The following is a 22937-nucleotide window of genomic DNA, read 5'->3' as shown; positions in this document are numbered from 1 at the left end:
TCACTTTGTTATAAAGCAGAAACTAACACAGTAGAGCAATTATACTCCAATAAAGATGTTAAAAAACAAAACCTATGTCTTGTGCGTATTCAGAAAGACAGTCTGGGAGGCAGCATGGTGGTTCAGAGTGCTGGAGTCAGACTGCCTGAGCTCTAACCCACTTCCAGCACTTTCTCCCTGTGACTCTGGGCAAGTTGCTTAGCTTTTCTGTGCTTTAGCTTCCTCACCAATAAAATGGGGATTATAACACCTGCCTCATAGGGTTGTTGCAAGAATTAAATGAAATAATACACTCAGAACAGTGCCTGGCATAGATCAACGTTGGGTATTATTCTTAGGTGGAACCATGTAGAATAGCCATTTTGTAAGTCAAAAACAACAGAATATTGGCAGTTTTATCAGATTCAACCTGTCATCACCATCATTACTACTAGTATTATTATTATAACTATAAACATGAGTTTACTATGAACTGGAGTTTATGGGGCTGCAGTCTTGGATACCGGAGGCCTTACAGTCACAGGGAGTTTGCCCAAATTTGGCAAACTCAAGATTAATTAGTTGGAGAGTGATGAAGACATGGAACTTCTTAAAGTCGTCCTTCATTCTTTTTTTTAATTTATTTTTTACTTTAATTTTTATTTTAAACTATTTTTTTTTCAGTTTTCATGTTTTATTTTTATTTTTATTTTTTACATCTTTATTGGAGTATACTTGCTTTACAATGGTGTGTTAGTTTCTGCTCTATAACAAAGTGAATCAGTTATACTACATATACATGTTCCTATATCTCTTCCCTCTCGCGTCTCCCTCCCTCCCACCCTCCCTATCCCAACCCTCTAGGTGGTCACAAAGCACCGAGCTGTTCTCCCTGTGCTATGCGGCTGCTTCCCACTAGCTATCTATTTTACGGGTTTGGTAGTGTATATATGTCCATGCCACTCTCTCGCTTTGTCACAGCTTACCCTTCCCCCTCCCCATATCGTCAAGTCCATTCTCTAGTAGGTCTGTGTCTTTATTCCTTTCCTTCATTCTTTATTTTCCCTTTTCTGTACTGCCAAAGCCATCTAGAGCCTCACGGGCACTACTATGGAAATGAACACACACAGACACACACACTCACGCACACGCACATACTTATATAGACACACCAGCTGGAAATACCTTGAAGGAAATCACAAACACTCCTTCCGTTTCACTTCCATACTGCTGAATTGCCTCTTCATCTTCTGTCACCATAACGATTGGCATCCTGTCTTGGCAGTGGTGATAGTACCAAGTGGCTGCATTGTAGATGCTCCTAGAAAGCAAGAGGCACGTGAGCCCTCCCGAGGCAGACATACCCAAGCTCTTGTTCAGAACTTCACACCTGGCTTTTAATCTTTTATCCTTTGGTTTATATAGACAGTCATTCGTTCATTCGTTCAACAAATACTTCCTGAGCATCCATTATAAACATGCCCTGGGTTGGGTACGCTGGGGGATACAAAGATGAATCACAAAGTGCTTGACATCTCTTCTTCTCTAAGACATCCAACCACCACAGAAACCGCCTTCATTTCTTGATATGGCCTAGCAACCGTGAGGCTCTGCCACCTTTTAACACATTTTAATTGGTGGGACGAGCCACACAGCACCACAGGGATGATAAGCTAAATTGTGAGAGGCTTAAAAGATAAAGAAACAAGTCTTTGGCTAAGAAAAAAACTAGGCTGCAAGTAGCTGAAGATCATAATCCAATAAAGACAAAATCCAATATGGCATCACCAATATGAAATGTCTGAAAATCTTCCTGAAAAGAATCTGAATTGGAAAATGGAGTCTAGGTCAGGGGACATGTATTCAAAAAAGGATCATGTGTCCAATGAAGTGGATCAACTCAGAGAGTCAATTTCTGTAGGCATCTGTTTCCCTTTCTGCAAATTAAGATGCTATGTAAGGTTCCTTTAGTTCTAGAATTTAAAAAAAGATTCACTGAGTACTGACTGTGTGCAACGCTGTGTAGTTAGTAAGTGTGAGTACTCACATATGACCCAATCTAGGGAAAGATTTGCTTTCCCTTGCTGGTGGGAACTTGGGTTCTATTAAGGACTCAATATATATCAGTGCTTATTTTGCTTTAGAGAATTTAAATATTTAATGGCTATACAGATAAAGAATTATAAGGAAGAAAATGGTGTAAATGTTTTGTATGGATAAGCTATTTTAAAGCTTAAGGTCTCTTCTGCCTTCTACAGAAGACTGAAGCAGAGGCTATGGGTGCCTCGCACCTGTACCCTAAGCCCACCTCTGACTTTAGCTGCAGCTGGGTGGCAGTTCCATCCCTCATCAATGGCCCACTGACTGGAGTTAACACCCCTGGGGAATGGCCCTCAGCTAAAGGGGTAACTAACTAAATGCCCTCGCCTCCACCCTTGGAGGTGACTTCTGAGGCACACTCTACATGGTTTCTTAGAGGTTCCCAGAGGACTGAGCCTCAGTTTCCCTCAGCAGTAATACATCCTTTACTGCTTTCCCTCCTTCTCTGGGTCACTCTCCCCACTCCTGCTTCTGGGAATTGCTTCTCACATAAACAACTCACCTCCAAAATCCTTGCTTCAGGTTCTGCTTTTAGGTGGATCTCAATTAGGACACCGCACTTCCTAAAACAGCTTTACTAGAATTAACCTACCCGTTTCAGTTTAATAAGACTGGTTGGGATATTAAAGCAACCTATACCAGAAAAAGTGAGATGACTTTAGCTTAAAAGTAGGACGTGTCCCTGCCGCTCTCTCTTTCTCTCTCTCTCACATACACACACACACACACACACACGCACGCACGCACGCGCGCACTCACACAGCATTAAAGCTATGTATGACTTTTGGGTCACTGGAATGAATGATCCTACTAGCCTTTAGAGGTCTGGGGCAAACTTACTCTGGGCACCTATAGCTCCTTAATTACAATTTCTAAAATATATGTATTCAAATGACATATCTAGAATATTGACACATTAAGCATTTCAGTATTAATCACGGTTCCAGAAAAATTGTTGGTTTGTTCTGCCATACTGTTTAGATCAACTCCCAAATAACCAATGATAAAGAAATTAAAGAAGATGATCGTGTGAAAACCCAGCTATTCAGGGCCATACCTGCTCTGCCACTTCTCCATGGACTCCCCTCTTTCCCGAGGGAGATAGCAGGACTGCTGGAATTCATTAGCGAAGAGAACACAATCATGACGCGCATCCTTCAGGAGATTTCGCAATTTGTTATACTGTCTGTGACACAGAGGAGAAAAGTAAATCTAATCTAGCAGGTACTCATCTCCTGCCACCTCTTGCTAAGGTTCAGAAAAGATGAGGTATTTTAGAGCGAAAGATTGATTGTTTAAAACCTGAGAAACACTTATTTACATTGGCCTTAATGTGTGCTGCGCTCTTGGGCTGCTGTTTCTCCATTTTGCCTGCTAGAATGTGCTGGAGCAGGGCCTCGTTAATTAGTTTGTGGATCGGTTAAACTCCTCTACTCCCCTCTCCCTTTCTGGCTATTTATTATGTAATTATACAACCCTGCCCCACACAGCCCCTTCATCAAAGGCTCACAAAGGACAATGAGGCAAGCAGAGTTCAGTGCTTTATTTTTTTTTTATTTTTTTGCTGTACGCGGGCCTCTCACTGTTGTGGCCTCTCCCGTTGCGGAGCACAGGCTCCGGACGCGCAGGCTCAGCGGCCATGGCTCACGGGCCCAGCCACTCCGCGGCATGTGGGACCTTCCTGGACCGGGGCACGAACCCGTGTCCCCTGCACCGGCAGGCGGACTCTCAACCACTGTGTCACCAGAAAAGCCCTAGTGCTTTATTTTTGTAACTCACTTTGTTCTGTAAATGGTATTAGACATTAATGTTTTACTTTTTGCTGGCAGCCCTAGAAAAGAACATGTAAGGTAAGTTTGGGAATTTATCTGTGAACTTTATTGATGCAGCCACATCGTTTAAACGAATGAAGGGTAGCTTCATCTATCAGACAACTAAGAGAAAGTTTTAAGGTTTTTCCCCATCACGAGACTTTTTTTTTTTTATGTTTTAAAATAATTATATTTAACACACAGTGTGAACAGGTAGCTCTATCAAACTAGGACATACAATTTTTCTAATCCCTTGTACAATGGAAGAGAGATGTTCAATTTTTTTTTAACATCTTTAATGGAATATAATTGCTTTTCAATGGTGTGTTAGTTTCTGCTTTATAACAAAGTGAATCAGCTATACATATACATATATCCCCACATCTCCTCCCTCTTGGGTCTCCCTCCCACCCTCCCTATCCCACCCCTCTAGATGGTCACAAAGCACCGAGCTGATCTCCCTGTGCTATGCGGCTGCTTCCCACTAGCTATCTGTTTTACGTTTGGTAGTGTATATATGTCCATGCCACTCTCTCACTTCGTCCCAGCTTACCCTTCCCCGTCCCTGTGTCCTCAAGTCCATTCTCTATGTCTGCATCTTTATTCCTGTCCTGCCCCTAGGTTTTTCAGAACCCATCAGGAGATCTTTCCAATAATCTTAGCCAAAGAAAATAAAATATGAAGTCTCATATGGGTCAGTTTCTAAGAAGGTGCTTTTCAATTGTCTAGATAATGTGAAATACATAATATTCACAATTATCTTAAAGGAAGTCAATTGTTTATTTAAAAATGGATTGATATTAAACCAGATGTTAAATTAACATATAAATTATCCAAGGTAGATAACTGGCATTTAACATAATAACATTTGTGCCCTTCCATTCCCACCTCCAGCCTGCCACCACGGATTTTTAAAAATGAGTCTTTTCATTAAAGCAAACGCAGAACTCTCTAACTTATCCCCTCTAAATAAATGCCAACTACCAGTATCTGCGTCGTCTCAACACTTCATCAGAAAACAAGAAACACTGATTTTACTTTCTTAGTCATTCTAATTTTGAGCCACCTTAAAAAGAATCATCAAGTAACTACAACTTACAAAATGTCCTAATAAACAAAGGGATTCAGTTTCATTTCTGTGAATGGCAGCTTTCCTTAACAGAATTCCACTTGTGTAAACAAAAGCTACCTCCCCACCCGCAGAAGCGCCTAGAACACATTAAGTTTGTAATTTTCCCACTTTCACAAAGATACACTTAAAATCATTTTTCAAAACCTCTTAGAATATGCATACAAGAGTCTCCATCACCGTGACAGGGTCGTCCCTGCAGGAGGGAAAGGCAAGGACTTTCACTTTCTGCTTTACGCATTTCTGTCATGCATGAATTTTTTTAAATGAGCACTTTTTTGGTTAAGCAATAAAAGATTCTAGAAGAATCTGAAATTTATTATAAACATCTGAAATTTATTATTTCAGAGAAAACACTGAAAAAATATTGACTATTTTTCCTGATCTTTTCCACTTTTTGCTCCCTTTATCCACACCCCTAATAAAGCACCTGAACCCAGGGCAGGTATTTGTTTACAAACTTCCTCCTCTGTGCTCCACTGAGTGCCCTCAGGGGACACACCTAGACATTCCCGATGCTGCCCTTCGTCTGCGTGGTCCTGCTCACGGTGAATGCAACTCAACCATCCATCCCTCAAAAAAAGTCAAAAGTAGAACTACCATATGATCCAGCAATCCACTTCTGGGTATAGGCCCCGAAGAACTGAAAGGAGGGTTTCAAAGAGAGATTTGTACACCCATGTTCAGAGCAACATTATTCATATTAGCTAAAAGGTGGAAGCAGTCCAAGTGTCTGTCGGGCAATGGATGGATAAACAAAATGTGGTATATACATACCGTGGAATATTATTCAGCCTTAAAAGGGAGGTTCTGACATATCCTCAACACGGATGAACACTGAAGACATTATGCTGAGTGAAATAAGCTAGTCAGTCACAGAAGAACAAGTATTGTATGAGTCCACTCATAGGAGTTTCTTTGAGTAGCTAAATACCTGGAGATAGAAAGTAGGACAGTGGTTGCCAGGGGTCTGGGGGAGGGGGAAATGGGGAATGAGTGTTTAATGGGTGTAGAGTTTCAGTTTGGGAAGATGGAAAAAGTTCCGGAGATGGGTTGCACAACAGTGTCAATGTACTCAATGCCATCAAATTGTACACTTAGATATGGTTAACATGGTACATTTTATGTTATATATATTTTACCACAATTTAAAAAAATAGCTATACTAATTGTCATAACAAAATAAAACAAACAAAAAAATAGAACCACCCATTTCAGCGGGATGAGTGCCACGAAAGGAAAAGTGCAAGGTGTGACAGGAACATGGGAGGGATGAGGGAGGCACCCAGGAGGAGGCAACAGACCTGAAGGATGGGTAAGAGTTAGGTAGACAAAGGGCCCAAAGGAGGAGAGAGAGGGGACAGAAAGCTCAAGAAAGCAGACAGTAGGCTTCCTCCTTGTATCTCTAGTACTTAACCCACGGCAGTCGCTCAATAACTATTTTCCAAATGAATCCATGAACTCACAACCCTTTGTGACAACAGTGATCCAAATACAAGATAAAAATGTCTTGGGACAAACTGATATTTTCAGAGCCCGGTTACTCTTTTGCTAGGCTTCACATACATCACTGCATTGGTCAGCACACCCGTACTTTAAACCTGGGGCTTCTCGAATCCTGTCCTCTCCGAATACTGATGCTCCACAAGCCAGACCCGGGGGCTTTACCACCACATGAAAGTAATGACAATCCTTGCCAATGTTTAGAAAAACATATCACTTAACAAAAAGAATTTTCTCAGTTTTAAGTTTCACTCCCATGTATTTTCCTTAGACTTTTAGTGTGTGCTTCCATTTGTCAGCTACCTATCAGCCAGATAAAACGAATGAACAAATGGCACAAGAATATTAATGGGGAAAGCAGGAAACAAACAGTGAATCACTCTGAGTGTGACAGTCGGGTTGTCTTGTAGGCATGTGGGCTTACGGCTATAATTCAATAGTGCATCCATACAACACAGTCGTAGTTTTTGCTAGTTAGGGTTGGTGGTGCATATGATGGAATTAGATATATGAGTATTCTGCATGGAGCCAGCAAAGAACGTCGTGGTGCCTTGAAAAAGTCTGGCCTGAATGACAGGACAACAGTTCCAGATAGTCAAGTACAATAAAATTATCTGAAGTTTAAAAAATTCCAGGCTTACAGAAAAACCCTAGTTTCCCTGGTCTGGCTAAAGTGTTTTCGAAATCTCCATTATCTAAACATTTCAGACAATTTCTTAGGGGGACAGCAAAACTTACCTTCTCTAGATTGATTTTTTTTTTTTTTTTTTTACTATTTTTATTCAATGGTGATCTTACCTTCAGATGCAACATCCCTTCCCCCTGCTGACTACAGTCTCTGGGGATTAGAAGTGGGTGTCCCACAACCAGTGGCGAGAGGTACAAGGAAGTGAGTCCTGTACTCAATGTTGCATTCCTTCAGTTTTTGCAGAACCCAGGTAGGGTCTCCTAGACTTAAATTCAGAGGTCCTTGAGTTTTCTCCAAGAATTTCAGAAGTTTCTATTTCCATTTATATTAGGTGATATTCTTAAAACATTTTTAATGGAGTATATTTTGGACCAGGCTTCAGGCTGCAATGCCATTTGGTGTCAGTGTCTGCCCTCTTGGAAGCCTCAAGACACCTCAAACTCATGACCTCCCACCCCCCACCTTCTCCAGTGTTCCTCCTCTTTATCCAGTTACATAAGCCAGAAACCTTAGTGTCATCCTTGACACCACCTTCTCCTTTATCTCACTTACCTAAATCCATTACTAAGTCCTATAGATTAAAAAACAAAAAAACAAAAAAAACAGTGGGGATTCCCTGGTGGTCCAGTGGGTAAGACTCTGCACTCCCAATGCAGGGGGCCTGGGTTCGATCCCTGGCCAGGGAACTAGATCCCACATGCATGTCCCAACTAAGAGTTCACAGCCACAACTAAGACCCCAAGCAGCCAATATAAATAAATAAATAAAAATTTTTTTAAAAAAACAGCTTTATTGAGATATGATTCATACCAAAAAATTCACCCTTTTAAGATGCAGAATTCAATGGTTTTTAGTGTAGTCACAGCATTATGCAACCATCACTACTATCTAACTCCGCTTTTGTCAGCCCCCAAAAGAAACTTATACCCATTAAGCAGTCACCCCCCATTCCCTCTGACCCTTAGCCCCTGGCAACCACTAACCTACTTTCTGTCTCTTGGATTTACCTATTCTGGGCATTTCATATACACAGAATCATACAATATATGATTTTTGTGTGTGTGGGGGGGGGCTGGATTCTTTCACTTAGCATAATAATTTCAAGGTTCATCCATGTTGTAGCGTGTATCAGTACTTCATTCCTTGTTATGGCTGAGTAATATTTCATTGTATGGTTAAACCACATTTTGTGTAACCATTATCAGTTGATGGACATTTGGGTTGTTTCCATTTTTGGCTATTATGAATAGAGCTGTTATGAACAAACATTCACACACAACTTTTTGTGTGGACATATTTTCAACTCGCTTTGTTATATACTTAGGAAGTTCTATGGATCTTACCTACTAAACAGCTTTTAGAAATGTCTATTTCTCTCTCCATCTCTAAGCTACCAACATCTCTCATGTGAAGTAAAGCAAGTGCCTCCTCTTCTTTTCTCCAAGCCTCTTCTCCACTAGCCTAGTAATCCTTTAAAAACAGGAATCTGATCATGTTATCCCCCTACTTAAAACGCTTCACCACATCCCCGAGGCCCATGGGGGCCTACCTTAGTCCAATCCAGGGCTCTCTCCTCCCTCATTCTCCACGTTCTCTCTCCCCATGGCCTTGCACAGCAGTTTCCTCGCCTGGAAAGCTTTTCTCCTTCCTTTGCCTGGTTTCCTCACACTCATCCCTTAGAGCTCAGCACACGCACCTCACTCAGGAAAGCCTTTCCTCCCTGCCTAGTCTGGGCTCTCCTGAGCCCAGCACCCCTCCCTCAGCGCGCCTGTCACAGCTCACTTCTCCATCTGTTTCTCTGGTTATCGATTACTGCCGGTCTCCCCCTCAAGAGCGTGTCTGCCTTTGCTCACCACTGTATGCTCAGTGCTAGCACAGTTTCTGGCACATAGAGCCTCTCAATAAATATTTGTAGATACACAGATGAACACCTGAACACATGATTGAAGGCAGTGGACAGGTCACCCTTACAGGGATATCACACGAGCCCTCAGTAAATAAGCACTTGAGGATTGTTAGATAGCAGAATGTGTGATTATCCTGATCAAAAACTTGACATTTTTCATACTGTTTTGTATAATATACTTATGAGGACATTTTTCTGCATTGATATTATTGAAATCAAACTACAAAATCATATTAAATATAGAGCTTATGCCTGTAGCCATAGAGGCTGTGTCTTTCTAGTATTAAACCCAACTCTGGTGATTTCATGTCAGTAAAATAATGTCACTGGTCACATTAAATTAATATTCATTTGTAGCCTTGTTTAGTTTGAAGGTCTGATTTGGGTTTAGGGTTGCATTAAGTATTTAGGTATGAGGATCTGTGCCTAGATTTATGTTGAAACATATTTAAGTAACAATACAATAAATTAATTTACATTAACACTGGGTATCCATGAGAATTTTTTTCTTTTAGAAACAAAGTCGACTACATTACTCATGTTGAGTAACACTGATGTAGGATGGGGATCACGTTGACCTCTTAGGTCCTCTCCAATTGTAATATTTTGATTCCAGTCTTATGTTATGTACTAAGAAACTGAGATTCAAGCTATACAGAAGGCATTCAGGAGGGGGTCAAAAGGAGAAAGCAAGGCATCCTTCTACCAGACACTAGACCAGACTAGGTATTTTCACCTGACAAACCTTTCCTAAGCAATAATATTCCTAAAAGCATATAAAATAGAATGAATTATTTACCAGCATCTCAAAAATCTCGGAGGAAGAACTGAAAAACAAAATGTTTTCCAACATTAAATGAAGCAAAGCACCAGAGAGCCTCTGCTAGGCCACCTTTGGTTAAATACAAAAACTCAAATGACTTATGCTTAATACTTATGAAGGCCAAATTAATCAAGCAAATCTCCTGGATCTTACATATTGAATGGCTCTCATCAACTTTAAAGTTAGCTTTTAATATATGACACTTTCCAGGGCTTAGGTAATTGTGGTCCTTTAGCTGTTTCAACCTGAATACACCTGCTGGTCGCTTAACAGGTAAAGAAAGCACAAAGTCCCCAACTTGCTGATTCCTTTTCCTGCCTCTTGTTCCTCTTCATCAATCATGTTCATTTCCCTGCATTAAGACCAGTCTCAAATCTATTTCCTTCAAAGGGCTTTTTAAATCCCCACACCCCATGTTTACTTCTGCACTTTACATAGTCCACATTAAATTATCTTACTTGCGTCCAAGGTATGTCATAATTACCTTCTTGCTTCTTGCATTTAATCCCAACAAGACAAGTTTGTTGAGGGAGGGAACAAGACTTCTTTTTGTACTCCAGAAGGCCTGGAACTAGGAACTCGAAAAGTGCTCACCAATGGCAAAACCAGAGTATTATCCTGTGGGCCTGTTCCATAACTCCTCAGCTTTTGTTTTCACGTTTAGTGCATTCAGAGACACGGTAAAGCAATGGAAAACCAATCGTTTTTCATCAAGTTAACTACTTTTGAAATGTTCAGGAAAAAAGACATTTAAATTCCAATTCTTTGCTTTTGAATGTCCCCAGGAATTGATTTTTAAAACAATCCTTAGTATTAAAAATATTTTAGAAAACAAGTTGAAAAGGCTCGGCAGTGTGTTAGCAACCCACATGATAACAACAAATTGATTTTAGTAGCAGAAATTGAAATACGACACCTGGAACAGCATTTAAACCTGGATGTGTATAAACATCTATATCTTTGTGTCTGAACAAAATCAACTTCAAGCTCATATAAAAATATTCTATCTGAAAAACCTGCACACAACCTAGTTAATGCATATTTTTTTGAACTGAGCATATAATAAGAACAACTTATCATTTTCATATACAAATAAACACACTTCATCTTTTACTACCAAGGTCTGAAGAAACCACAACATTTGAAAAAGAATAAACACACAATTTCTGCTTAACTTGTGGTGTTAAGAGGTTGGGTATACAATTCTAATATGCTGTTTCCATACAGTCTTCAAGTTCAAATCACAGATCTTTTCCCAATGTAAAGGAAGCAAAACCATTTATAGAGTATTTGTTTAAAAGGTGAACAACTGTTCTTCATTTAGGTACAAGGCAAGCATTTTAGACTGATTTCAATCAGAAATTCTTTGTTTAGCAAATACAGTTCCTATGGTTGGTGGTTATACTAATAATCTAAAAATAAAACAAGTTAGTTCTGGTTTCATTGAATAAATCACCACAAGTACAACTTGCCTCCACAATAAAGGAGCCTCAAATTTTAAAATACTTTCTTTTTCCCAAGGGGAAAAAAATGTAAGTTTCTGAAACAATATATCTATAAATAAGAAGATTAAATAACATGCAGTCTTCAACATGATATAGGCAATAGCTCTGCTACTATAAAAATGCAAACCAAAAGCCAAGAATCTTAAATACCCACATCGTGGGGACACTGCAGTTAGACCTTTTGGCCAGGTGTTGAAGCAGAAATATAAAATAATGTTACTGCATTCCTCACTGGCAAAAAGAATGCCAAATTAGTTCAAAAAGTCTTTTCCGACGAAAATAATGAATTCCTCCCCTTTCTCTCCAACAAGGAACCTCTTCTAAAGGGGGAAAAAAAAATCTGCACCATAAAAAAATAAATAATGCAAAACAGATACCTCCGGCCTCTTTGATGCTGCACAGCTTGACAAGCCGTTTGCATGAAAATAATTCCCTTCAATTCAGGAAACTCAAGGATCTCGAGGTAATCTTGAACGACTTTCCAATCTGGGATCATGTAATGAGTCACGTCACTAGACAAGAGTTTCCCATCTGAAGCATAATTCAAAACAGAAGAGATTAGACAACGTTTGCAAACTTAGTTTAATATGATTTCAATGTCACGGTGCCCCAGTGTGCAGAACAACTTCCAATCTTAACTACATTGTGTAGTTTTTGTTTTGTTTTGTTTTTTTGCGGTACGCGGGCCTCTCACTGTTGTGGCCTCTCCCGTTGCGGAGCACAGGCTCCGGACGCGCAGGCTCAGCGGCCATGGCTCACTGGCCCAGCCTCTCCACGGCATGTGGGATCTTCCCAGACCGGGGCACGAGCCCATGTCCTCTGCATCGGCAGGCGGACTCTCAACCACTGCGCCACCAGGGAAGCCCCACTGTGTAGTTTTTAAAAGACAAATCTACTTTGGTAGAGGCCCAACGTTCAGGTAAATTCAGCACCTTCATTTTTCTGAAGCTGTGATAATAAAAGCTCAACGTGGTTTATGGTGTTGCCAGTAATGTAAAAGATGACGGATTAAAAAAAAACACACAAAAACAACCAAATCTTCAGCACAACTTAACTATATATTGTTAACCCACTGACCTACACTCACATTCCAATGGGGCTCCCCAAATACACGTTAACCACTTGTTTATGCCCAGCCATTTCAAGTCGGTTGTGTCTCAAGCTTGTGAACGTGTTCAAAAGTCTCCAAGGGCCAAAAAGACTGAATTGACTAGAAAAGATGCTCAGCGCAAGCAGGGGCGGTGGTGGCATTTCCACCTAGCCCGCGTCTCGGAGCTGGTTAGTCAAGCTGTAATTGAAATGTTCACCTTAACCGTAAGCTGAGGATCCCAAATATTCGCTGAAAAGGACCACCACGCTCCTCTCCCACCATAGGGAAGAGAACCAGTAACCATCGTTAATTCGGCCACCCCAGCAGCCCAGAAATCAAGTGGAGGAAGGTGTAGTGGGCAGCCGACCCAAATCCAATTTCCCCATGACCTTCCTGTACAATGAGGGCCCAGATGATCCACAAATCCTACAGTCAAGAGGGTTCTCCACTGGATGTCTGAGGCCTAGGTGCTGGCAGGGAGCAAAGCAAAGAAATGTACAACGAGGAGCGGCAGAGCGTCAGCTCCGCGTTCCCGGCTCGCACTGCAGGGCCCACAGCTCGGGTCCACCGGATTTCACTGCGGCGAGCCTGGGGGCAGGACGCTCCAGCGCCCACAGGCCCCTCGGAAAGCCCCAAACCGCGGCCTCTGCGCTGCGGGGGCGCCTGCCTCTCGGCCCTTCCGTTTTCCTGGGCAGAGCAGTCGGGAGTCGCTGTGGAGCGACAGCGGAGCCGTGGCCCAGCTCTCTGCGGCTCGGAAGCCGCCGGCCCCTCGCGCCCGACCTGCAGCCGGGCCGGAGGTGATGCCTGGAGGCCGGCGGAGGCCCGGGGGCCTCGGACTCGTCGCCACCACGGCCTCGCGCTCCGCCTCTGGGACGCGCCCTTCCGCCTCACGGCCGACGCTCTACCCCGGCGCCGCCGCCCTGACGCCCGCCTGGTCTCGGACCCCGGCGATCCCGCCCGGGCCGCCCCGCTCCCGCCGGTCCTCGTCTGCCCACCCTCCCCAGCCTCCACCCCCTGCCCTGACCGTTGCGGCAGACGGCGGGCTGCGGGCAGAGCGGGCTGTTGCAGGGCACGCTGGGCCGCAGGTAGTGCTCCCGCACGATCCGCAGCGTCCGGCCCTGGAAGGTCCTCAGGAGCAGCACCTTCTCCCGCTTCTGCAGCATGCTGGCGGCGCTCCCCGGGCAGAGCTCCGGGCCCCACGAGGCCGCCCGGAGCAAGCGGCTGGGAAGCGGCGGGCGCAGCGCGGCGCGGGCGGAGGCGAGGCCGAGGCTTCGGGCCCGCCCCCTCGGCCTGGTTTCCGCGGAGCTCCCGGCCGGTGGGACCTCCCGGCGGCGGCCTAAGCGCTCCGGGCTCCGCACCGAAACCGCCGTAACGGCCCGCGTCCTGGGGTTGCGAGCAGCAGGAGGCCGGCGGTGTGGGCGCTGCAGCTGGGCCCACAGTCTCCCCCCAACCCCGCCTCAGTTTCTCCCCTCCCTACAATTGCCTGGGGGTGGAATTGCCTGGGAGGGGTGGAAACCACGCAAAAGACTTAAGGGAGACAACCATAATACAGGTCTTCCTCCGCTTAACGATGGGGTTACGTCCTGATAAACCCATCTAAGTTGAAAATTTATTTAACACAGCTAACCTACCCAACATCACAGCTTAACCCAGCCTACCTTAAACCTGCTCAGAACACTTACATTGGTCTACAGTTGGGCAGAATCATCTAACACAAAGCCTATTTTATGACAGTGTTGAGTATCTCAAGTAATTTATTGAACACTGCTGAAAGTGAAAAACAGAATGGTTGCAAGCGTATCGGTTGTTTACCCTGTGCTGTCTGGGAGCTGGGACTTGCCCGCCTGCTCAGCATCACGCAAGAGTAACGCTAGACCGGAAAAGATAAAAATTCCAGGTGGGTATCACTTTCACACCGTGGCAAAGTCCAAAAATTGTAAGTGGAACCATGGGAAGTCGGAACCGTCTGTACATGGAAGCTAGTTTAAAGTCTTGTGAAGATTTGGTGCAACTCTGAAGGATTATTGTACTTTGTTTCTACCCTCAGGTTCATATGGGAATGGGGCTGCCTTATTAATATGGATAATTATTAGTGTTTTGTATTAATATAGACAATTATTAGTATGTTCTGTTTGTTGCTCTTGCTATCACTGAAAGAGCTAAAAGAGCCAGCAAATAAGCCAGCAACCCTGCCAGCCCAACATTTTTTCCCCTTTAAAAAGCTGTATTTATTTTTAATTTCTTGTATTTTTAATCCATATAAAAATTCAAACAGTGCAGATAAAATGGAAACTAATCTCTTCCTCTGAGGTAAACATTATCTATTCAACCTCAACATGATGGCGTTTGCAGCCTCTGGCAAAGGAATTTTCCTTTAAATTTGATAGAGACTAACACACAGTCTCTTCTGAGATCATACTCTTGGCTGGATGGAAGCCACTGTTCCGCCAAGCTCTCAACAAAGACTTTTGAGCTGCATCAGGAGCTTTACAAAGAAGTGTCACATTTAATTTCCACAACAAGTCAGTGGAGTCAGGCACTATTATCCCCATTTTACAGACGATGAAACAGGATTACAGAGGTTAAGTGTCCAAGATTACACAGTTATTAAATGATGGAATCAATATTCAAGACAGAATCTGGCTGAATCCAAAACAGGCTCTTCACTAATTACCATGCTATTCACAGATGAATAAAATATAGCTCTTGTATCCAAGGAGTTTCTAGTCAACTTGTTGAGCAATAGTTAAGGAAGCTCAACCAGCTGGCTGGGAACATTGGCACTTCCTGTTATGCTAAAGTGAGCAGAACTAGAGTATCCTGTTTGATCACTTACTCTAGGGGAACATATTAAAAAGTCATGTTCCCTCACTCATTGCATTTTTAAAAATATTTATTTATTTTTGGCTGCATTGGGTCTTCGTTGCTGCGTGTGGGCTTTCTCTGATTGCGGCGAGAGGGGGCTACTCTTTGTTGCAGTGCATGGGCTTCTCATTGGGTGGCTTCTCGTTGCGGAGCTTGGGCTCTAGGCGCGTGGGCTTCAGTAATTGCAGCACACGGGCTCAGTAGTTGTGGCTCTCAGGCTGTAGAGCGCAGGCTCAGTAGTTGTGGAGCACGGACTTAGTTGCTATGTGGCATGTGGGATCTTCCTGGTCCAGGGATCGAACCCGTGTCCCCTGCACTGGCAGGCAGATTCTTAACCACTGGGGCACCAGGGAACTCCCCTCACTGCATTTTAATGTCAAGTTATCTGCAGTGTGGGACGATATGAGTGAGATCTGAGATAGAATTTCACAAGTTAGGTGAACATTACAGTGCTGGTCCACAGACCAGAGCACTAGGAGGGCCCATAGGCAACCAACAGTGCAGGAGGTCAGTTCTAGAGATCCCAGAGGACAGACAAGCAACAGGATTTGACCCCTACATAAAAATGCTTCTAACAGCTGCCCATGATTCCCTCCAAAGCTCTCCCATTTTCATTTTTCTTTTACTTCTGATTATATGTCCTTAACCTCTCTCTTTAGCATTTCGTAACTTTAAACTTTCTCTAAATTGGGACTAATGATCTTTTAAGGTCGAGAGTATGTCTGGGGCCTGTTGAAAGTTGATGTTATCGGTATTTAAAATAATCCAAGGCCCATCAAGCACTTCTTCTGCTTGCATGGCAGCAATAATGGACAAAGTATGTTCTCAAAAGCATGCTCCCTTAGTTCTTCGAGCTGATGATCTAAAATGGACAAGAATGCCTTTTTGTTGATTCGTTTGTAGATACAAATATGCTTCTCTATCAGTCAGAATAAACTAGGTTATGCTGCAGTAATATACAACTTCAAAAATACCAGTGACTTAAAACAAGATGTTGCGTGGGTACCTGTAGGATCCATTCTGTATTCTTTCTCCAGGGCCCAGGCTGATGGAGCCAGTCCTCACTGGAACACTGTTTGCTGTTCATTGGCAGAGGGAAGGGAGCCCTCGAGACAGCCCACGACGGCAATTAAAAGCTCAGTCCAGAAGTGAAACATGTTGCTTCTGCCTATTGGCCAGAGCTAGTCACGTGAAAACACATCCAAGGTCGAAAAAGTGTGGGGTGGGGTGCCTGTGTTGCGTAGTGCAGATGCTCCCTCCTGGCTTGAAGGCAGTGCGCTGAGACCCTTTGGTGAGCGGCACTGGTGACTCCTTGTCTGTCCTTAACTCAGACCCCTTAGCCCTAAGTCAGTTGGCTCTACCATCACCTCAGCACTTGTACCTATGACGACTCCAGCTCGGCCCACTCTGGTCTCACCTCTTTTTACAGTGCTGGTCTACATGTGATTTCTTGTGGCAGAGACTGGCTCTCTGTTAACCAAATCCATGTCCTTTTTTCCTCTGGGCACAGGTGAAACACATTTCCCAGCCTCCCTTGCACGTAGATAGGTGTGGCCACAGAATGGAATGGCACCCTTTCCAGGCCTGACCCTTAAAAACCTCCCATGGATATTGCTCTTTCCTGTTCCTGAATGGATGCCAAAGCCCAGGGGATCTTGGAAGCCTGCATGTTAGACAGCACACACACCGACCCCTCGCACCAACTGTGCAGTTCTTCAGGGAACTGTTTATAGTTCCCTGAAGAACTGTGCAGAGCACAGCCCTGCCTTGCCTACCCAGGAGCATCCACAGGGGTCTCTTGCAGGGGAGAAATAAACTTTTCTTATAGCAGCTGTGTTACCCTAAGGAATACACACCCACTTTACAAAGGAGATTAAGGAACTTGCCGAAGACTTGCCTATTTGTTTAAAAACTCCTCACTGGATATTAAAAGTCCTGATGAAACTGCTTCAGGATCCTCCAGCAGTTCTAAATTTCAGTGCCACACTGGGAAGGATGCTTGGTGGCCTGCTTCCTTTGCAGTTTTCCCTTTCCTTGTCAATCCAAGCGCAGATGGACAACCTGGTGCCCAGATAGCATAATGCTGTGACAGCTTGTAGTGCTCTCTTGCTGATAGAAATCTCTGATTGTGGTCTGGTTTACCTGGTGCCTGACTGCAGTCTCCTTCAGGCTGAACACGAGCGTGTTTATGCTGCAGGGTTTGTAGTGTTCGCCTGCCTTTTTTGCAGAGGCGCCCTGGGAGTGCAGACATCAGCAACCCCACTGGATTATTATCAAAAGGACTCATCCAAGGGTTAGCCCAGAGAGGGTGGGGCATCTTTACAAAGAGCTAAGAGGGCAGGGAGGTTAAGTATATAAAAGGAATTCTGGACAGTGAGCTCCAAGGGCTAGAGGGGATTACTGAAGCAGGCTTTGAAATATTCTGTCTTTATTTGTTAACCTGCTTGTTGCAACACATTCCAACAATTCTGAAGGATGCCAAGTAAAAACGGTGAAGTTCTGCTTGCATGCAAAGTCTACTTCTCCCAAGTAATTTACCACTGCTGATATCTGATATGCATCCTAGAAGTCTTTAAATATAAGGCAAAGTTGGCGACTTTTTGAAGAGCTTGTCAATCTATGCCGCATCAAGCTTTTACTAGGTGCCAGGCCCTGCTCTAAGCACTTTTCCTGTGTTTTCTCATTTAATCCTCAAAACAATGCCTGGGCTGTAATACTGTTACCAATTTCATTTTGCAGGCAAGGGGACCAAAGTACAGGAGGACTGAATAATTGCCCCAGGCCACACACTCAAGCAAGACTTGGAACCCAAGCAGTTTGGTTACAGAGTCCAGGCAGTGATGACCCAGCCATGCCACCTTTCAGCTGGTAAACAGCCAGGTACAGAATAGGGTACATTCTTCGTAGCGGACCATTGGATAAACTCAGTTATTTTAGTTTAGGGAATTGGAAACTATGGGTTTCAAATATTGACCCTACTACTTTCCTAACTTCCCTGGGCCTTAGTGATTTCAATTATAAAATACAGCTGGCAAAACAGATGTTGCTGAGTATCAGTATTAACGCGTCAATGACTCTAAAGGGTCATGCAAATGTGTAACATTATCCCATTTAGCTGAAGAATCAGCTTACCTTCATTTGTGCTCCATCTCAGTGGAAGAGTCATTGGAGGACAAACTGCTGCTGAGATTGCTCTGCTACTTGTGTTAGGGATAATTTAATTTCCTATCTGTTAAAGGCTGTTAATCCTTGATTTTCACTTTTCTCAGCAGATACAATGACTCCCTTTTGGCTCTCTAAACACCCTGTGAATCCCCATAATCCACTTTGCAATGATTACTCTAAAATGTTCTGCTTAACTCTTTCTAATTTTTTAAAAGAGAAAATTATTTTGTGCCTACCAATTGTATCTCGCCAAGATTTTTACTGTACTGTTAACGTACCGATAATTTTGCCCTTCTACCACAAAGGGGCGCTGTTTCATTGATTTTTGTTTGCGGGGAGGGTGCTTCAGCTAAAGTACCTTCTGCGCTGGTATCTGAGCTGTTGAAATTTGGCCTTTCACATGTTGCCATTAAAATGCAACCAATTATTTGAGACAAGAAACAAACCAGCAAATAACCTTAGCATTAAACAATACCTTCATCCAAGGAGCTCAAAGATCCAGATGCTCCAAAATTAATTAGAAACTAAGCTTCAATGATTAATACAGAAAAGAAAAAGAAAATCCTTTAAGTCTTGAAGCTGACTAAAAGAAAATTCAGTTATGTGGATAGCCATTTATAATTCAAATATAGGAACGTTACTATTTGTCATTTTAATTTTTTTGTATTGGTGTTATTTGATGAAATTGTTTTCATTCATCTTGTAGGATTATTATTACCAGTGAAATACCAGTCATGGTGAAGAGTTATTTCATTGGATGAATGTATTACAAGGAGTTCTCCTGTTTATTTTACTGTTTTGTTACTGCGTATGTTTGAATTTGGGAAAGTGAATTCCATTTTATATCTTACAATGATAAACTTTGAATTCTAAAACCTAATAATGATGGTAGAAATGTTGTGAAAAAAAATGGAAAAGAGAATAAGGAGTACTTAATAATAATCCTAACCTCTAGGAAATCCTCCAGGTTTTGGATAAATATAAACAAAGTATTAGATTTTAAACCTTAAATTTAGTTACTTAATAATCAAAAGGCATGTTAAACTACACATTTGTTATCTTGTTCTAAAGGAAGAAGAATGAGGGCCGAAAGTTAAAATTACATTATACTTAACTTTCTTTACATTTTAGGCCAGAGCAAGGCCTATTTCTGTTCATATTAGGTTTCTTTTGCTGCATAATGAATTACCATAAACTTAGCAGCTTCAAACACTCATTCATTACCTCAGTTTCTGGAATCAGAAGCCGGGGCATGGCCGAATTAGGTTCTTGGCTCAGGGTCTCACAAGACTGAAATCAATGTGTCAGCTGGGCTGATTCCCTTCTAAAGCTTGGGGTCTTCTTTCAAGCTCACATAGTTGTTGGCAGAATTCAGTTCCTTGCAGCTGTAGGACCCTGGCCCCTCTTCTCTTGCTGGATATTAGGCAGGGCTCTAAAGATGGGCTGGATGTTAGGAGGCCACCCACAGTTCCTTGCCATGTGGCCCCTCCATAGGCCCTTTCACACTTCAAAATCTCTTTCACCTGGAGAACCCAGTTCCTTTAAGGGCCACTGAGGATAATCTTCTATTTTAAGGTCAACTGATTTGAGAATTTAATTGCATTTGCAGAATCCCTTCACAGCAGCACCTAGATCAGTGTTTAACTGAGTAACCTGGGGAAGGTGTGTGTACACTGGGGCACAGGAATCCTGAGACCATCTTAGAATCCTGCCTACCTTTATTAGTCTGTTCAGGCTGCTATAACAAAATACTACAGACTGGGTAGTCTATAAAAAACAGAAATTTATTTCTCACAGTTCTGGAGTCTGGAAGTTGGAGATCACAGTGGCAACATAGTTGGGTGAGGGTCCTCTTCTGGCTTTCAGATTTCTTATTGAATCCTCATATGGCAGAAGGGGCTAGGAGTCTCTCTGGTGCCTCTTCTATAAGGCACTAATTCCATTCATGAGGGCTCCACCTCAAGCAACTCCCAAAGGCCCCACCTACTAATGCTATCACCTTTGGGGGTTAGGATTGCAACATATGAATTTTGTTCATTCAGACCATAGCACTACCATAATAATGCTTTATAACAAACATTTGAACTCAATAAGTTATATTTAAAACGATGGTATTTATTAAGTATCTGAGAGCAGCATAAATGACTTAAAAAAAAAAAGAGAGAACCAAGCCAATAATTCAGAGGCTATATGAAAGTAAATGAATGATAGATAATGCTGCCTTGGTTAGTTCAAGCTAAGGAGGAGAAAACTCCCCCAATACAAACTCACGTTCTATTAATCTTCAAGTAGCACTGATTTACGCTGGGCCCAGAATTCACTGAGGAATCATTGCATAGAGTCCAGCCCCTTTTGCTAACACAGGATCAACTTGGAGCGGGCAGCGTGTCTAGGGCATCTGGTGGGTAAGAACCGTCTCCTTTTGTTTTACCCCTTAGTTGCTACTAAGAGGAGTGATGCTGTATGCCCCAGATTAAGATCCTCTCTTAAAATCCCACTGTGACAGGTGATAGGTCACCCTGGCATTTTTGAATATTTGAATTTTAAATTTAAAATGTCATCATCAGAGGCGTCATTCATCGTGTCACTGACTGCCGTCATCAAGCCCAGGAAAGCGGGAGGCTGCCCGTATTTGCAGCCCATCTTCCGTGTAGAATTGTGATGGGGTCAGAGCCACGATTAAGGAAACTTCTCTGATTGCAGTGTTTGGGTGGGGAAAAGCAGGAGGGTTTTCTTCTCAATTTTTTTCTATTAAATCTGACAATTTAAGAGATATCATTAAAAAATATTCTTCTCCCCAGGAGAGAAAAGGCTTGGCTCTTCATCTTTCATTGAAACCATAAGGCTCTTGTTATATTCACCATATTAGGCTTCAAGGCCTTGTCTTTTCTGACTTGGAGCACTGAAGGCATTTTGATCCCCTTCCAGTTCTACAAACAACGTTCTTTAATCAGCTTGAGGCATCACTTGATCAGAGAAAAGCACTTCCTCACTCCCTAATGCAAACAGCACCTGCCAATCCCCCATCCAGAAGCAAGAGAGAAGGGCTGTTCTTTGAGCCCGCAGAGCACTGTTAATTCAAATGTACATTAAACCAAAGAAAATAACCTGAAACCTACAGCCTCATTAATAGATGCAGAGCATAGTGGCATTTAGAGATTTAAAAAAACAAGTCCACGGACCCACATATCCACACAACGTATTTGTTTACTTATGGCCAGTGTGAGAAGCCTGATATTGATAGCATGGTGTTTCATTTCCACTGGCATTAAGTTCATCATCTTAGGGAAAATGTAAAAAGGATAAATAACTAAACGGGAAGTAAAAAGTATATTGTTAATTGTATTGTTGATTAATACTGAGCGGGCTGTAATAAACCACACATTTCTCTTTCAAACTACTTGTTTTAAGCTTTCTCCAATTTTAGAAGGGTAGGATATATATATATATATGAATATATAAAATATATAAATGTATATATATTTTAACTAATATGATATGTACAATGACATATAATGTATATATCACATATATATTATATATGTAAAATCAGTTACGATTAGCTGTGTTGTGTTGCAGCAATAAACAACCCTCAAATCTCAGTGATTTAAAACAACAAAGGTTATTTCTTGTTCACAATATATGTCCCTCCACTCTGGGGTGTCAAATGTTTGTTTGTTTTGGCCACGCCATGAGGCTTGTGGGATCTTAGTTCCCTGACCAGGGGTGGAACCCACGTCCTCGGCGGTGAAAGCATGGAGTCCTAACCACTTGACCTCCAGGGAATTCCCTGTCCCTCCACTCTGTGTCATCCTTACCAAGAGAGCTAGGCTGATGGAGGCTCCCTTTAGTGCTTCTGCAATTGCTCTGCAGGGGAAGAAGAATGAGACAAATTGTGGACACACTCTTAAAGATTCCAGTTGGAAATGACACTAGTGACTTCTGCTCACATATCACTGGCCAAAGCAAGTCACTGGGTCACACCCAATTCCAAGGGCAGAAGACAGCCAGAAATATTTGGTGAACAGTACTAATATCTCTCTCTTTCTCTCTCTCACACACACACTCTCTCTCTATATATATATCTATATATCTATATTTAATGTGTAGATTGAAAAGGGGGGAAATAAGTTCAGTTGTAGCCAAGTGAATAGAGTCAACTTTGGTTTATCATTGTAATATTGTTACTAAGTTTAGAATCACTGAAAACAATGACATAGGCTATGTTCATAGAATATACTGCAGTCATTTTGAAGCATAAGGCAGATCTTTATGTACAGACATGCAAATATCCCCCAGAAATATTGAATTTTAAAAAGAGCAAATAGCAGAACACCATGCTATCATTTATTTGAAAAAAGACATATAATTAT

At 42.5% G+C, this 22937-nt stretch overlaps 1 protein-coding gene across 2 annotated transcripts in view; it reads right to left on the bottom strand.

Moving 5' to 3' along the window:
• Nucleotides 1–14247, bottom strand: part of DIS3L (DIS3 like exosome 3'-5' exoribonuclease) — a 34744-nt gene extending 20497 nt beyond the window's left edge. For both annotated transcript variants that reach the window (XM_029237778.1, XM_029237779.1), the window contains exons 1-4: nucleotides 13559–14247; nucleotides 11822–11975; nucleotides 3137–3265; nucleotides 1165–1300 (exon numbers count right to left, since the gene is read on the bottom strand). In XM_029237778.1, coding sequence (XP_029093611.1) covers nucleotides 1165–1300; nucleotides 3137–3265; nucleotides 11822–11975; nucleotides 13559–13697 — 558 coding nt within the window. In that variant the 5' untranslated portion in view covers nucleotides 13698–14247. The remainder of the gene's footprint in view (nucleotides 1–1164; nucleotides 1301–3136; nucleotides 3266–11821; nucleotides 11976–13558) is intronic.
• Between the last annotated feature and the right edge of the window lie 8690 nt (nucleotides 14248–22937).

The sequence above is a fragment of the Monodon monoceros genome, unplaced genomic scaffold, assembly GCF_005190385.1.
Source record: "Monodon monoceros isolate NGI ecotype Baffin Bay Population unplaced genomic scaffold, NGI_Narwhal_1 Super_Scaffold_21, whole genome shotgun sequence".
Lineage (NCBI taxonomy): Eukaryota > Metazoa > Chordata > Mammalia > Artiodactyla > Monodontidae > Monodon > Monodon monoceros.
Note: the sequence above shows the minus strand (reverse complement) of the source record. Positions and strands in the feature narration are given on the sequence as shown.